At 45.2% G+C, this 16,616-nt stretch overlaps 1 protein-coding gene, 1 long non-coding RNA gene and 1 pseudogene across 2 annotated transcripts in view; all 3 read right to left on the bottom strand.

Moving 5' to 3' along the window:
• Positions 1-16,616, bottom strand: part of LOC132004082 (uncharacterized) — a 39,405-nt gene that overhangs the window by 10,831 nt on the left and 11,958 nt on the right. The window lies entirely within an intron of this gene.
• On the bottom strand, positions 3,489-13,157 carry LOC132016186 (uncharacterized; annotated as a pseudogene).
• LOC132011870 (uncharacterized protein C2orf16-like) overlaps positions 16,053-16,616 on the bottom strand; it is a gene marked incomplete at its 5' end in the record, with an annotated part of 964 nt that continues 400 nt past the window's right edge. Inside the window, 2 exons of the mRNA XM_059391103.1 lie at positions 16,053-16,189; positions 16,355-16,616. The exon at positions 16,355-16,616 is cut by the window's right edge and continues 20 nt beyond it. Of these exons, the coding sequence (XP_059247086.1) occupies positions 16,053-16,189; positions 16,355-16,616 (399 nt within the window). The remainder of the gene's footprint in view (positions 16,190-16,354) is intronic.

The raw sequence follows: 16,616 nt of genomic DNA, 5'->3' as shown, positions 1-16,616 counted from the left end.
AGCTCTATTACAAAGCTGTCATCATCAAGACAGCATGGTACTGACACAAAAACAGACACATAGATCAATGGAACAGAACAGAGAGCCCAGGAATTGACCCTCAACTCTATGGTCAACTAATCTTCAACAAAGCAGGAAAGAATGTCCAGTGGGAAAAAGACAGCCTCTTCAACAAAAGGTGTTGGGAAAATTGGACAGCCAAATGCAGAAAAATGAAACTGGACCATTTCCTTACACCACACATGAAAATAGACTCAAAATGGATGAAGGACCTCAATGTGTGAAAGGAATCCATCAAAACCCTTGAGGAGAACACAGGCAGCAACCTCTTTGACCTCAGCCACAACAACTTCTTCCTAAGAACATCACCAAAGGCAAGGAAGCAAGGGGAAAAGTGAACTATTGGGACTTTATCTAGATCAAAAGCTTTTGCACAGCAAAGGAAACGGTTAACAAAACCAAAAGACAACTGACAGAATGGGAGAAGATATTTGCAAACAACATATCAGATAAAGGGCTCGTATCCAAAATCTATAAAGCCTTATCAAACTCAACACCCAAAGAACAATCCAATCAAGAAATGGGCAGAGGACATGAACAGACATTTCTGCAAAGAAGACATCCAGATGGCCAACAGACACATGAAAAAGTGCTCCACGTCACTCAGCATCAGGGAAATACAAATCAAAACCACAATGAGATATCACCTCACACCAGTCAGAATGGCTAAAATCAACAAGTCAGGAAATGACCGATGCTGGCGAGGATGCGGAGAAAGGGGCACCCTCCTACACTGTTGGTGGGAATGCAAGCTGGTGCAACCACTGTGGAAAACAGCATGTTGGTTCCTCAAAAAGTCGAAAATAGAGCCACCCTATGACCCAGCAAGATACAAATGTAGTGGGGCGCCTGGGTGGCTCAGTGGGTTAAGCCGCTGCCTTTGGCTCAGGTCATGATCTCAGGGTCCTGGGATCGAGTCCCACATCGGGCTCTCTGCTCAGCAGGGAGCCTGCTTCCCTTCCTCTCTCTCTGCCTGCCTCTCCATCTACTTGTGATTTCTCTCTGTCAAATAAATAAATAAAAATCTTAAAAAAAAAATTTGTTAAAGATACAAATGTAGTGATTTGAAGGGGCACGTGCACCCAATGTTTATAGCGGCAATGTGCACAATAGTCAAACTATGGAAAGAACCTAGATGTCCATCAACAGATGAATGGATAAAGAAGATGTGGTGTGTGTATATATATATGTGTGTGTATATATGTATATATATATAAAATACAATATTATGCAACCATCAGAAAATGAAATTTTGCCATTTGCAATGATGTGGATGGAACTAGAGGGTTTTATGCTGAGCGAAATAAGTCAATAAGAGAAAGACAATTATCATATGATCTCCCTGATATGAGGAATTTGAGAGGGAGCGTGGGGCGTTGTGGGGGTAGGGAGGGAAAAAAATTGAAACAAGATGGGATCGGGAGGGAGACAAACCATAAGAGACTCTTAATCTCAGAAAACAAACTGAGCGTTGCTGGGGAGGAGGGAAGGGATGGGGTGGCTGGTGATGAACACTGGGAAGGGCAGTGCAATGGTGAGTGCTGCGAAATGTGTAAGACTGATGATTCACAGACATGTACCTTGAAGCAAATAATACATTATATGCTAATTTAAAAAATAAAAATATATAAATAAAATGAAAAAAAAAGGGAGAACAAAGTTGGGGTTCACATTTCCTGATGTCAAAACCTGCCAGAAAGCCACGGTGGTGAAGACAGTGTGGCACTGGCTTAAGGACACACACACAGACCAATGGAATAAAATAGAGAGCCTCACGCACATGGCCAGGTTTTGACGAGGGAGTCAAGATCCCTGGGTAAAGAAGCGTCTCTTCAGAGAATGGGGCTGGGCTGACTGCACAGCCACATATGAGGGGACGAGTCAGAGCTGTACATGACACCACACACAGAAGCTAATTCAAAATGGATCAACAAGCCCAAATTTAAGAGTCAAACTGTACCACTCTTGGAAGGGGACCTGGTTAGATCTTCATGAACTTGGGTCTGGCAGTGGTATCTTAGGTCTGATGTCAAAAGACAGGAACAAAAGAAAAAAATAGATAAATTGGACATCATCAAAATTTGAAGAGTTTATGCCTCAAAGGACATGGTCAAGACAGTGAAGATGAAGCCTAAGGTGGGAGAAAATATCTACAGATCCCAGGACCGATAAGGCGCTAGTGTCCAAAATATATAAAGAACTCTTGCAAATCAAAAATACAAAGATAGGGGTGGCTGGGTGGCTCAGCGGGTTAAAGCCTCTGCCTTCAGCTCAGGTCATGATCTCAGGGTCCTGGGGTCAAGCCCCGCATCAGGCTCTCTGCTCAGCAGGGAGCCTGCTTCCTCCTCTCTCCCTGCCTGCCTCTCTGCCTGCTTGTGATCTCTGTCTGTCAAATAGTTGAATAATAAAAAACAAAACAAAACAAAGCAACAGAACTAAAAATCAGATAGCCAACAAGCACACGAAAATATTCTCAACATCATTAGCATCAGACAAGTACAAATCCTCACCAGAGAGAGTACCACTTCATGCCCACCAGGATGGCTCAATAGAAAATATGAGACACTAGCAAGCGTCGGAGAGGATGCGGGAAACATGGGACCCTCGTAACTGTTGCTGGGAGCATGAGCTGCTCAGCCACTGTGGAAGGCAGCCCAGCAGCTCCTCCAAGCTAAACGCAGAGTCCCACCGTCTGACCCAGAAGTCCACCCAAGAGAATGAAAACATATGTCCACAGGATGCCTGCACTCAAAAGCTCATGGCAGCATCTTCACAACAGCCAAATGTCCATCAGATGATGGTTGGATAAAAGATGTAGCTGACCCATAAAATGGATTATTATTAACAAATAGTATCTGATAAACAAATAGTACCTGATAAACAAATAGTATCTGATAAAAAGGAATGAAGTATGGCATAGGCTACAGCAAGAATAAAACTCCACACGTTATGCTAAGTGGAAGAAGCCATTTGCAGAAGACTGCCTATTATAGCATTTTATTTTTATGTAATTTCCAAAATAGGCAAATACATAGAGACAGAAGGCAAATGAGTAGTTGTGTAAAGCTGGAGCCAGGAAGGATGAATTGGGGGGTTTTCTCCTGAGGTGATGAACATTCTGTATGCTCCATGGTGGGTGTAGTTGTGGAAACACTGACCACCACCCAGCTGTGCACCTTCAGTGAGTCAGTGCTATGCTGTGTCAGTTTTATGCCAACCAGCCATTACAAAAGAAGTCATCGGAGAGGTTGAAGGTCAGTGGAGAGGGTCCCTGCCCCTGGATGGAGGGTCCTTGTGAGGTCAGGGCACAGAAGAGTGTAAGCTAGAAAGGGGGTAGAGTAGTTGGGGGAGAGGTGCATAGTAGAGCACGATATGGGGTTGGGCTCATCAAGAGAAAAGTCAAGTAGACCCCCAACCGAGCGGAGAGGTCAAGACACCGAGAAGACCCAGAAACTATCGGAGAGCACGGCCTCGAGCCGGTAGCCAAACTCACTGAGCAGTGCGGTCCTGGCGTCCTGTTCGCATGACCAACCAACCACGGCAAAGCTGCAGGGTTCGGGGGGCATGAGGAGCACCCTAGGTCCAGAGCCAGTTCCCAAAGTTGGCAGTGGGGATTGTCATTTGCACGACTCAGTTCCTGTATAACCTTTTATAGTTTTGTCCAAAGATAAGTCCAATTCCAAAAGTGAGATATCGAAATCTCCTTCCATAATTCCATTTTTACTTGTCTCCCCCATGCACTTGTAATCATTTTTGTTGAACAATGCAGCAGCTCTGCTGTTCGGGACACACAGGTCCACCATAGTTTCAGCTTTTCCGTAGAGCTCACCTGCTAGCCTCAGCCTCTTTACCCCGTTCAGTGCTTTTAACCTTCAACGTCACCTTGTACACTTGCTGCCATGGGCTTGTCCATTCTTCTCCTCTGTATCACTCACCTGATTTTCAGCGCTTCTCCATCGCTCTGTTACATGTTTCTTGGAAACTTCCTGTGACCGAGTTTTGACTTTTTCCACAAGTCCCTGTCTTCATCAGAAGAAGGCAGCCCCCTCCTGAGGAGGCTGTCCTGTTACTCGGTGTCTGGACAGAGCATCCCTCAAGGATTTCTGCAGATGGGTGGGTTCCTGGGTGATAGAACGGCTGTATCCTCATTCTTTCTGTGTGGGAGTTTTCCACAATATTCCTCAGGGTCGTTTCTCCTAGCAATCCTCCCTGAGACTCAATGAGTCTTTCCAACTGCTGACTCGACTGCTAACTAGCTCTGGGGATTGTCTTACTGGACGCATCACTCCTGCCTCTGCCCTGGCCGTCTGCCTGCCCCTGACCGCACTCCTATTGTTCCTGCATGCCATGTCCTCGGTGGGATCTCACCCCTTCCTCTTGTCGCTTTGCTTTGTGCTCCTGTTCTGTGATGTGAGATTTTCCTTTCACTTAGTCTTCCAGAGCAATCATCTCAGCCCGTGACTGTCCTTCAAGTCATCCACATCTGCATCTGCATCTACAGCTACGGTTTTTTGCTAAATTGTACTTCTTTGAGGCAGTTTTAAGTTCACAACAAAACTTAGAATAAGCTGCAGAGGTCTCCCACAGACCCCTTGCCTCCCCACATGCACAGCCTCAGTCACCGTCGACGTCTCCACCAGACACAGCTTTGTTGAAGCTGATGAATCTGCACTGACATCCTTGGGTGCAAAGTCCTTCATCTACACCTTCACTCGTGATGTCATATGTTCTATGGGTTTTAACACACATATAATGGCATGTATCCACCACCACAGTGTCACACGGAGGGGTCTCCCTGCCATAAAGCCCTCCCCGCCCCACCTGTTAACCCCTCCCCCCACTCCAAACTGTACGACCGCCGATCCCTGTACCGTCTCCCTAGTTCTGCCTTTTCCAGAATGTCTTAGAGCTGGGATCACACAGTCTGTGGTTGTCTCCTTTCACTTAGGAAGAGGGATTTAAGGCGTCTCCATGACTTTTCATGGCTTGATAGCTCATTTTTTAAACATTTTTAGCATATTTAATTTTAAAGAATATTCTAGTGTCTGGATGGACCACAGTTTATTTATCCATAACCTGCCGAAGGGCATCTTGGTTGCTTCCAAGTTTTGCCAATTATAAGTAAAGCTTCTATAAGCATCTATATGCAGGGTTTTGAGTGCACATGAGCTTTTGCTCCGTTGAGTTAATGTTAAGGAGCACAATTGCTGGATCGTATGGGAAGTGTTTCGTTTTGCAAGAAACCACCAAACTGTCTTCCAGAGGGGCTGCACCATTCTGAATGCCCACCGTGGTTAGAGAGCGCTCCTGCTGCTCCTTGTCCTTGCCAACACTTGGTGTTGCTTGTTTAGTTCTTCTAAATCATGATTTTTTTAGTTTAGTGACATGACATGATTGCTTATGTAGAAAATCTCACATAATCAACAAAAAAACATAGAGCTACTAAGTGATGGTAGCAAAGTTGCACGATACAAGGTTAATATAAAACATCAATTGCTTTTTCATATCCCAGCAAGGAGCATTTAGAATTTGACATTAAAAACTCAATATCATTTACATTAGCACCAAAAATGAATTATTTAGGTAAAAACCTAATAATATATATAAGATATATTCAAGGAATCTAAAAAACTCTAATGAAAGAGATCATCCCAACTTGATGTGCAGATTCAGTGTGAGCCCAATAAAGATCCCAGCCTGTTGTCGACAAACTGGTGCTGGAGACTCTAGCAAAAAGCAAAAGACCCCGAAGAGCCAACACTAATAGAGGAAAACAGAGCCCGAAGACTAACACTCCTCAGCTCGAGACCCACCACAGGCCACAGTAATCAGGATGACATGGCACTGCCGATAAAACAGACAGATACACGGAGCCATGAACAGAGAACCCGGAAACAGACGCACACAAAGGTAGTCAGCTGATGTGACAAAGGGGCAAAGGACATTCAGGGGAGAAAGGACGGTCTTTCCAGAAAACCGTGCTGGGCCTCTTGGACATCTCCATGCGAGAAAAGAAAAAAGAGGGGCTCCTGGGTGGCTCAGTTGGCTAAGCATCTGCCTTTGACTCAGGTCATGATCCCAGAGTCCTGGGATCACATCCCAGGATCGGCACCCAGCTCAGTGGGGGGCCTGCTTCTCCCTGTACCCCTCCCCCTGCTTGTACTGTCTCTCAAGTAAATAAATAAAATCTTTAAAGAAAAGAAAAAAGAAAGAATCTATATCCAGACCTTACACCCTTCCCAAAAATAAACTCAAAATGGACCACAGACCTCGCATAAGACACAAAACTATTAAAGTCCTAGAAGATAACAGAAGAGAAAATCTAGGTGATCTTGGGTTTGGTGACTACTTAGACACAACAACAAAAGGACATCCTTCCAAAAAAATTTAACAGAAAAATTTGTTAAGTTGTACTTCATGAACATTAAAGACATCTGCTCTATGAAAGACACTGAGAAAATGAAAACACAAGACACAGCCTGGCAGGGGGGGACACAAAACACATGTCAGATACAGGAATTGTATCCAAAATATACAAAGAAATTTTGAAACTCAACAATAAGAAAACAAACAACTCAATCTAAAAATGGGCAAAAGAGCTGTACATACACTTCACCAAAGAAGACACAGAGATGGCACATAATCATATGAAAAGATGCTCTATGTTCTAGGTCACTCAGGAAATGCAAATCAAAACAACATTGAGATATCATCACACACCCCTGCTGGGAATACAATAATGGTGCAACCACTTTGGGCAATTTCTTACAAAACTAAATATACTCTTACCTTATGATTCAGCAGTCACATTCCTTGGTGAATTCCTTGGAGGTGAGAATTTACATCCATACAAAAACCTCCATGTGGATATTTCTAGCAGCTTTATTTATAATTGTCAAAACTTGGAAATAGCCAAGATGGCCGTCAGTAGATGAATGGATAAATAAACGGTGAAAAGTCCAGACAACGAAATACCATTCGGTAGTAAAAAGAAATGAGCTATCAAGCCATGAAAAGTCATGGAGGCACTTTAAATGCATCTTACTAAGTGGGAAAAAAAGTCCAAAATGGCCACATACTACCTGATCCAAACGCTATGATGTTCTGGAAAAGGCAAAACAAAGGAACTGATAACAAGATCAGTGGTTGCCAAGGGTTGGAGGAGGGAGGGAGAGAGATGAACAGGCAGAGCACAGAGGATTTTAAGGCAGTGAAACTATTATTCTGTGTGGTACCATCACCAAGAATATATGTCATAATGATTTTTCGAATCCATGGAATATGCAACAAGAGTGACCCTAAACTCTGGACTTCAATTAACACTAGTGTATCCATATTGGTTCGTAAGTTGCAACAAATGTACCACATGAGATGTAAGAAATATGGAAAATTCAGGGGGTGGTGGGAAAAGAGGGTATATGGGAATCCCCTGTACTTTCACTCATTTTTTCCTGTAAACCTGAACCTGCTAAAACTAAATTGTCTATTTTTTTTAATCTCCATGGGCATACACTAGACTTGTCTGAACTAGTCTTCCTCTCTTGTTCACCTGACATTCATCCCACCAGAAACTCCATTTTATTGAGATCTGGTGCCCAGACTCCTTGTCCCTCCAACTTGCTCACCCCCTTGTGTGATGCCTGTGTCCTGCTGCCCCGTGGGGCCCACTTCACCTGCTAGAGCATCTGTAATGGCTGCATTCCCACAAGATGTGGAAGTTCAGACCTCCAGCGAGGCAACAGGTGGGATCCACTCTGTTCCTCAGTGCTCCCATGTCCTTCCAGAAGTAGAGGACTCATTTCATCTTTTTCTTAACTGTGCAGGAGCAGAGGCAGAGAACGCTCAGGAGGCAGACAGACACTAATTTGCACTGTGCTCCATGGCTTAATGTGGTCAGTCCTTGCCTAGGCCAGGGTCTCTGACTGTTCCCAACTTCTCATCAAGCTCAGAGGTTCAAGGAAAGCTGAGCCTCCTCTACCAGCTCACCTATGACTTCCCTGTCTGCTGCCCTTGAAAGACCCATGGCTGAGAATCAAGGTTGGCAACAGGGAAAAGATGCTACATAGTCAAGCTGCCATCACCCAAGAATGCCCTCTAAATTTTACTTCTGGATGTAGATACAAACGTTATCAACTGAATACAACAATGTATCAAACTAAAAACACACTATGACCAAGCTGGGTTGCATCCCCAAGCACACAAGGATAGTTCAATACCAGGAACTCCAGTCAAAGCAGCAGATAGACAAAGCGCCACCTTCCCATTGACTAGGAAGACCTGGGATGAGAGCACAAGCCAGGCGCAGAGACAGCGCACTGATGTGTTAAATTCACTGTTCAATCAAGTACAAGGCTAACCTCATGAGGAATAAGGTGCATCACTTCAGAAATTATCACATAACATGCTGATTTGGAGGATCCCTTGTTAGTATCAGAATCAGAGGTAAAGACTATAAAGACAAGGTGGGAAATTTTTATATTAAGGGGAGCAGTCCAGCCATGGGTGGATGGTTGGAGGCCAGTCAGCAGGAGGCTGATGTCCAAAGGCATGGCCAAGAGAAATTAGGAGCAGGGACATCTGGTATGCAGACTTAAGTTTTCCTTCTCAGTAGAGTAATCCTCTTATGCTCACCTCAAGCTTTATAATCATCTCTTCAACCAAGAAACCTTGCATTGGCCATGGCTTGCTGTTTGGAAATAAATCACCCCTTCTCCTTTGGGGCAACGCTGAGAAGGGCAGCAGACTCAGAAGCTGGACGAAGTAGCTCAAAATGAATGGATGGTCTGAATGGAAAGAGGACAAACAGGAACCAGAGATATTTCTGCGGTTTTCAGAAATAATCAAGGAGAAAAAGGATTCCTTTCCAAATACCAGGACAGGGGCTGGATTATTCTTATTCTGGTCATTAAGGAATGGGCGTTTCCAGAAGGGACAAGGCATGGATAAACTGATGGAATATAAACACACACACACTTACTCGTACTTACAGAAACCAACCAAAATGTCACCCTAGATGGCAGGATTATGGGAATTCTTTTCTTCTTTAGATTTTTATTGTTTCCAGTAAAGACCATGGACGATTTTTACGATCTTAACATAGAAGAGGACTATTGGAAGAGGTCAGCACAGCACAGGTAATGGCACCGGGGCAGGAGGAGCCATAGGTCACTTGAGGCGAACAGAGAGTGCAGGTGACCAGTGCCTGGGCTCCTGGGGAAACAAAGACATCCTGGAGCTGAGGTTCTAATTATAGGGCTCAAAACAAAAGTGGAAGAAGACAAATTTAGGAAACAGAAAGTGGATGCTCACCTGAGCCAGTAGGAAGGCACTGGCAAAGAGGAAAAATAGGGCTGGAAAACAGTATAAACAGGCACAAGGAAGTGACCTTGTGGCCTGTGAAGCCACTAGACAGGTATATAAAGGGTCCTGGCCCAAGTGTCTCCACACCTGAGCACCTGTCCTCTGCACCTGCTCCTCTGACCTGATCCACTCTCAACCCACCAGAACCATGGGCTGCTGTGGCTGTTCTGGGGGCTGTGGCTCCAGCTGTGGGGGCTGCGGCTCCGGCTGTGGGGGCTGTGGCTCCGGCTGCTGTGTGCCCGTGTGCTGCTGCAAGCCTATGTGCTGCTGTGTGCCAGCCTGTTCCTGCTCCAGCTGTGGCTCCTGCGGGGGCTCCAAGGGGGGCTGTGGCTCCTGTGGGGGTTGCAAGGGGGGCTGTGGCTCCTGTGGGGGCTCCAAGGGGGGCTGTGGCTCCTGTGGGGGTTGCAAGGGGGGCTGTGGCTCCTGTGGGGGTTGCAAGGGGGGCTGTGGCTCCTGTGGCTGCTCCCAGTCCAGCTGCTGCAAGCCCTGCTGCTCCCAGTCCAGCTGCTGCAAGCCCTGCTGCTCCCAATCCTGCTGCTGTGTCCCCTGCTGCTCCCAGTCCAGCTGCTGCAAACCTTGCTGCTGCTCTTCAGGCTGTGGGTCATCCTGCTGCCAGTCCAGCTGCTGTGTCCCCTGCTGCTCCCAGTCCAGCTGCTGTAAGCCCTGCTGCTCCCAGTCCGGCTGCTGTGTCCCCGTCTGCTGTCAGTGCAAGATCTAAAGCTCTGAACCCAAACCTTGGGTTTCTTTCTCAATATTTGGTGAAACCTATATTCTTGTGGTTTCCCTAAATCAGCTCTTTTCACCTGTCCTCTCCTGATGCATCCACAACCTTCTCCTACTTTTCATTCCTACACATACCTCCTTCCTTGACTCATCTCCACCTCTGAGATCTGTCTTTAACCTCATCACTCAGAAATATTTTCTGTAGATGCCTCTGCTTAGAAGCAGGTGCCAGCTGATGCTACAATCAGCTCTTCCAACTTGGGTGGGAGCTGGCTGAGAAGCAAAGTCAGGTCCAGGTTTCTGAGTGAAAATTGAGACTGCTTTAATCTGGCTTCTTAGCCGTAAGGATGCTGGATCCTACTGGGCCACTTTCTGCTCACCTGTAACTCTCCTCTCCCTACAAGAACTTCCTTCTTTCCTGCTGCCTCTAACTCCACTTGTTTAAAACAATAACACTTGTATTTCCCTTTAATAAAATTTATCTTGTCTCTGTAAGCCAGCTGTACACTTGGTGTGATTTTTTTCTTTTCAAACTTTTTCCCATATGGTGACAAATTAGCAACATCCTTGTAAATGGGCTTTTGGATCCACCAACTCTGTTGGCACATTCACAAAGAACCATCCATTGACTCCTATGTTCCCAATGGACACCAAACATCTTCACCCTCTCCGCTCCAAGGATAAGAGAACTCAGCCCCAGCAAAGTGGGCGAGGGAGTCGGCCATGGGAGGTAGAGATGGGCAGCAGGTGCTGGGTGCTGACAACCACCTGAGCAGGGACTAGGCGTGTGCATCCATGTGAGTAAGAGATGGATGACCTTCCCTATCCCCTCACCACCCAGGTCCTATAGAGAACGCTGGTCCTTGGGAAGACGCCAGAACAGGCCAAGTTCAGGGAGAGGAAACATAAGCATCAGGATGCACCTTCCATGTGAGTTACAGTCCACCTTCGATTCAAATACAAAATTAGGATTCTAGACTTCAAACTGGAGTTACCAGAAAGCTACAGCCCTGCTCACAGCACCATGAGACAACAGTCTCCCCCCAGGAGAGGCAAGATCATCTTGGCACAAGGTTGTTTCACACTGACATGCGTGTTGAGACTATCCTCGGAACAGGGAACACAGGCACAGGCACTGTTTTAGAAACTATACCTTTTCCAGGGAGGAGGGGACAAACGTTACATGAGGATGTTCCTCAGCCAAATAAACACTGCATGAAAACACAGAGACACTGTGAGCAGCGAATCCCAATACAGTGTCCAGGAAAACCTAAATGGCTGCAGGTGATGGGCTGAAGAAATCCAGCATGCCCCTGAAGAAAGGATCCTTGAGATAAAAGAGATAAGATGTAAGAGAAAAAGACAAGTTAATCCAGAAATAAAATATCAGACTTTTTCCAAGCATAGTTAGGAGGCAAGGAGAGGGCAAAAATCTGTGCCAGACATCTCGTCTCACCAGGGAACGGGGTTGTTGTTTGTTTTGTGATGTCAAAAGAAAATACGACTTAAGGAATTTGGGTCAAAATCTCAGTAGGGGAATTTTAGAAAGGTGGACGCCCTGCGGGCTCATCTGTATATTCCTACATCCCCACATAAAAACAGACCAGGCAGCTAGACAGGAAAACCAAAATTCCTTGGCTGAAATTTATAACAAGATCAGGTGAACTCCAAGGTACAAATTCTCAAGAGCCACAAGTTCCCTGTGGTATCAGCATCTCTGCAGGAGAAAGCAAAAGGAAGCAAAGGGACATGTGAGAGAGCTGAAGGCAGGACAGCCTCAGAAGAACCACTGGTCTATGTCAGAAAGCATGGTGTGTGCCTGGAGTTTAGCATCTGAACCTGGACGGCTTTCCCCACCGTGAAGGGGAGTGGCTTTAGGGGACTTCAGTGAGTCCTTAGGGCAAGAGATGGGCAACAGAAAGAAACTCGACCCGACAGACCAACAAGTCGCCTGCCATTTCAAAACAAGCTAATAAACAACCAGAGGAACATAAACAAGACAAAGGAACAACATAAGACAGAACACCAAGTTTGGATGAGGGGAAACCCCTCATGGGAAAATGAGAGATAGAAGGAAAATCACTCCAGAAATCAAGACTAAAATGAAGGAAACACGGCAAATGAAAAAAACACATTTTAAGGTCAAAATGAATGAGATAAAAAGGATTCAAGAGAGAGTGATGAATATTGAACACAGGCAAAGAAGATCCCAAGTGTTAAGCGTGGTCCTTGGGGAGAAAGGAAGCTGTGTGGGACAGTCACACGATGAAATCAACCTGAAAAGGCACGAGGAAGGAGAGGAGAGAAAGACTGACAGGCTGAATCTATATTAAATACAAAATAAGAGGCAGGTTTAAAACCAAATGTGTCAGAAATTACACTAAGTAGAAATGGACAAAAATATGCTACCTTAAATACAAAGATTGCTGGAGTAGATTTGCTTTTAGTCTAATTTCATACCAATTCAAAAGCCACATTTAACCAAAGTATAGAGAAAGGTTAAAAATTTTAAAATGGGGAAAGATATGCATGCAAACAAAGCTCTGTCAATAGCAGGCCAAACAGAAACAAAAAGCCCCAAAGAGTTACTGGAGAAGACGAGTATCGCTTCCATAAACTAAGAGTTCCCACCACTTAAAATTTGCGTGTACGGAACGAAACAGCCTTAAAAAAGGAAGCAAAGCAGAATGGGACAAACTATGGAATGAAGTGGACCAAACCATAATCAGAGTGGAAGACTCTGAGGTTCCTTCTCCGTATTTTATACACAAGCGACAAGAAACATGGGGCAGATGTGGGGGATCTGGGCCCCCAAGTTAACAAACTGACCCAATAGGATTCATGGCAAGTGTTGTGCCACCAACTATACAATTCCACTCTTCTAAGTGCATGTAGAGCAGTCACAAAAATGAACGAAGCCTTGCCATGAAGCCTCAGCATGCACGGTGAATTCTATAAGTCACGTCGCCAGCTAATGGGTCCTCCCTGTTTATTACTTACCTTTTCTCCTTCATCCTCAGGCCAACCCCACCACCCTCCACAGACACCTGTCCGCACACCCTTCTCTATCACCTTCTGGAAATGTGTTTCCACATGTGGGCATACAGTCATGACAAGTAGTATTTTCCTAGAATGGGTGTTTATTTTTATTCATGGGGGGTTTAAAGCTTGTTCTATTTCTCAGTATTTTTTTTTTAAGCAAATCTGAGATTGATTTGTTTTGCTACATAAAAATACAATAAATTATTTCTGGCCACTAAATCGTATTCCGTTATATACATAGACCATGTTGTGAGAGTTCAGTGCCCTTTTGGGAGCTCTTTGCTGAGACAATACACCGTAATTAATATCCTTCTTCCTTAGCATCTGTATGAGTGTTTCTCTGGATAGAATCTGCACGTCAAAGGTACGCATGTACTCCACTCACGAAATCCCACCAGGCTGTATGAGCATTCTTCTGGGGTACATACAGGGGGACAATCTACTTGTCACAAGGAAGAGATAATACCCCATATCAAAAATGCTGACAGAGTTCTCCCTCTCTTCAAAAACACAGTGGTATTTTGTTTTAATTTGGTTTCCTCTGGGGGCACCTGGGTGGCTCCATCAGTTAAGTGTCTGCTTTCAGCTCAGGCCATGAGCCCGCAGTCCTAGGATGGAGTTTGTGCTGGTCTCCCGGCTCAGCAGAGCATCCGCTTCTCCCTCTCCCTCTGCCATTGCCCCCGCTTGTGCTCTCTGGCTCCCGTTCTCTGGCTCTCTCTCTCTCTCTCTCTCTCTCTGTGTCAAATAAATAAGTAAAACTCAAAATAATAATAACAACAACAACTTGCTTTCCGCTGATGAAAATCAGGGTGACCGTCTCTTTGTGTTCTTATTGGCCGCGTGTGAACGCTCACTTCCCAGTCTCTGTCCATTCCCTGGTGGTTTGCAGTTCCTAGTACAGTCTAGACATTAACCCCTTAGTGATTACAAGCAGCAAGTGTCTTCCCCTGAAAGTCCAACCATCTTTTTATGTTGTTCCACAGTGACTGCCACTGAACACAAATGTATATAATTCTGATGCAGTTAAATCCACCATTTTCCTAACTATTACTTGTGCTCTGGGATCATATTTAAGAATTCCTTTCCTACCCTGAGCATAATAACCATAACCTCCAACAGATACTATCTCCTACACTTTGTATTTTCTCCTTCGCTTTTACATATACTTTAAGACCTTAAATCCATCTGTATTTTGGGGGGTGCGGCATTACCATCTAATTTTAATTTTCTTTTTTTTAAGATTTTTTTTATTTATTTAACGGACAGAGATCACAAGTAGGCAGAGAGGCAAGCAGAGAGAGAGAGAGTGGAGGACACAAGCTTCCCGCTGAACAGAACTCTGGGATCATGGCCTGAGCCAAAGGCAGAGGCTTTAACCCACTGAGCCACCCGGGCGCCCCTAATTTTAACTATCTGTATAGAGTGAGCCACCTTCCCCATTCAATTTCCTCATTCAAAAGTAGAGTTCCCAAATACATGGGCCTTTTATGGGTTCTTGTTCTGTATCTTCATCTATTTATCTGTTCCTATGTTAGCAGCAAGCTTTTATTAGATAAGAATTTATTCTATGTTTATTTTATATTTAATAATATCTGGCAGATATTTTGCTTATTATTCACAATTGCCTCAGTTATTCATGAACTTTGCACATAAATTTTAGATCTGTGGGAGAAATTCCAAAATTAAATCCTGTGGAATTCCAACTAAAATCGCACGGAATACATGGACTAACACGGGAGAAATTAATGTTTTATAATGCTGTCTGGCTATCCACGAACATGGTATACTTCTCCATTTATCCAATTCTTTATGGCTCAGAAGAAGGAAAGAAAGAGAGAGAGAAAGAGAGGGAGAGATGGAAAGAGAGGTGGGAAGGAAGGAAGAAAGAAAAAGATTGTTAGGGGCGCCTGGGTGGCTCAGTGGGTTAAAGCCTCTGCCTTCGGCTCAGGTCATGATCTCAGGGTCCTGGGATGGAGCCCCGCATCGGGCTCTCTGCTCAGTGCGGAGCCTGCTTCCTCCTCTCTCTCTGCCTGCCTCCCCGCCTACTTATGATCACTCTGTCAAATAAATAAATAAAATCTTTAAAAAAAAAAAAAAAGAAAGAAAGAAAAAAATTTTTACAGTTTCCCCACAGAAGTCTCAGGCATTCTTTATCAATTAGTTCTTAGATATGTAATGTTTTGTTCACACTTTAAATAACTTATTTCCCACTAGATTTTCTCATTATTTGTGGTGAATAAGAATATGAGATTAATTCACAATAACACACTGGCATGCACTGAAGGGGACAATGGTGAGTGTGGGTGGAGAACAGGGGCTCCCACCCATGCTCAGGGTGAAGAGCAGCCCAGCCCAAGCCCCTCCACTCCAAAGTGCAGGAGGGCTTTTAGGCAGGAAAGTGGCATAAGCTGTCAAATTGCAAAAGAAAGGAAACAAAAGGTCCAACAATGGGTAAAGGGATGAATCGATGGTTGTAGCTTCAGGAAGAAAATAGGTTAACTAGAGCCGTACAAACCACCTAGAGAAATCTCTTTACTACAACCACTGCATTTTGCAAAAGCAGTTTTCAGGAGAAAAGTAGTGCATTACCACTTACTATACTAAGTTTAAAGCCTGCAAAATAATGTTTCAAGAACACACGTAATATGTTTATTAAGCATGTGAAGACCACATGGGACTAACACTTTCCGATTCAGGAACTTGCCTAGGGTAGGAGGAAACAATGCGGGAAGAGGCGTGGACAGGGATTCACCCATCTTCCTACTGTTTTCATAACTCGGACATTTTTACATGTTTTTTGATGTGTTATTGCGTATACCCCTTGTACAGCTAAAATAAACCACTGTTAATCAAGTGACACTCTGCAGTTAAAGGGAATGAGCTGAACCCTTGCAAGGGATGGGGAACTCCCTCAAGTCTCGACATGGATTCTGGGAGGGGCTAGGTCCCAACGAGTAGCCAATAGCAGCTAATGGCACATAGACTTTACACCAGAGGCTGATGTCTAGAGGAAAACAGGAAGGGAGATCCTAAACATAGCACAAACAAGAACCAGGAAGTGACCATGTGGCCAGCATCACACCTCACACTGGGGCAGGTGTATATAAAGGGCTCCCGGCCCAGGAGGCCCCACACCTGAGCACCTGTCCTCTGCACCTGCTGCTCTGACCTGCTCCACCCTCAACCCACCAGAACCATGGGCTGCTGTGGTTGTTCCGGGGGCTGTGGCTCCAGCTGTGGGGGCTGTGGCTCCGGCTGTGGGGGCTGTGGCTCCAGCTGTGGGGGCTGCTGTGTGCCCGTGTGCTGCTGCAAGCCCGTGTGCTGCTGTGTGCCAGCCTGTTCCTGCTCCAGCTGTGGCTCCTGTGGGGGCTGCAAGGGGGGCTGTGGCTCCTGTGGGGGCTGCAAGGGGGGCTGTGGCTCCTGTGGGGGCT

Source organism: Mustela nigripes, chromosome 1 (genome assembly GCF_022355385.1).
Source record: "Mustela nigripes isolate SB6536 chromosome 1, MUSNIG.SB6536, whole genome shotgun sequence".
NCBI classification, from domain to species: domain Eukaryota; kingdom Metazoa; phylum Chordata; class Mammalia; order Carnivora; family Mustelidae; genus Mustela; species Mustela nigripes.
This window is presented reverse-complemented; position numbering and strand designations above follow the sequence as displayed.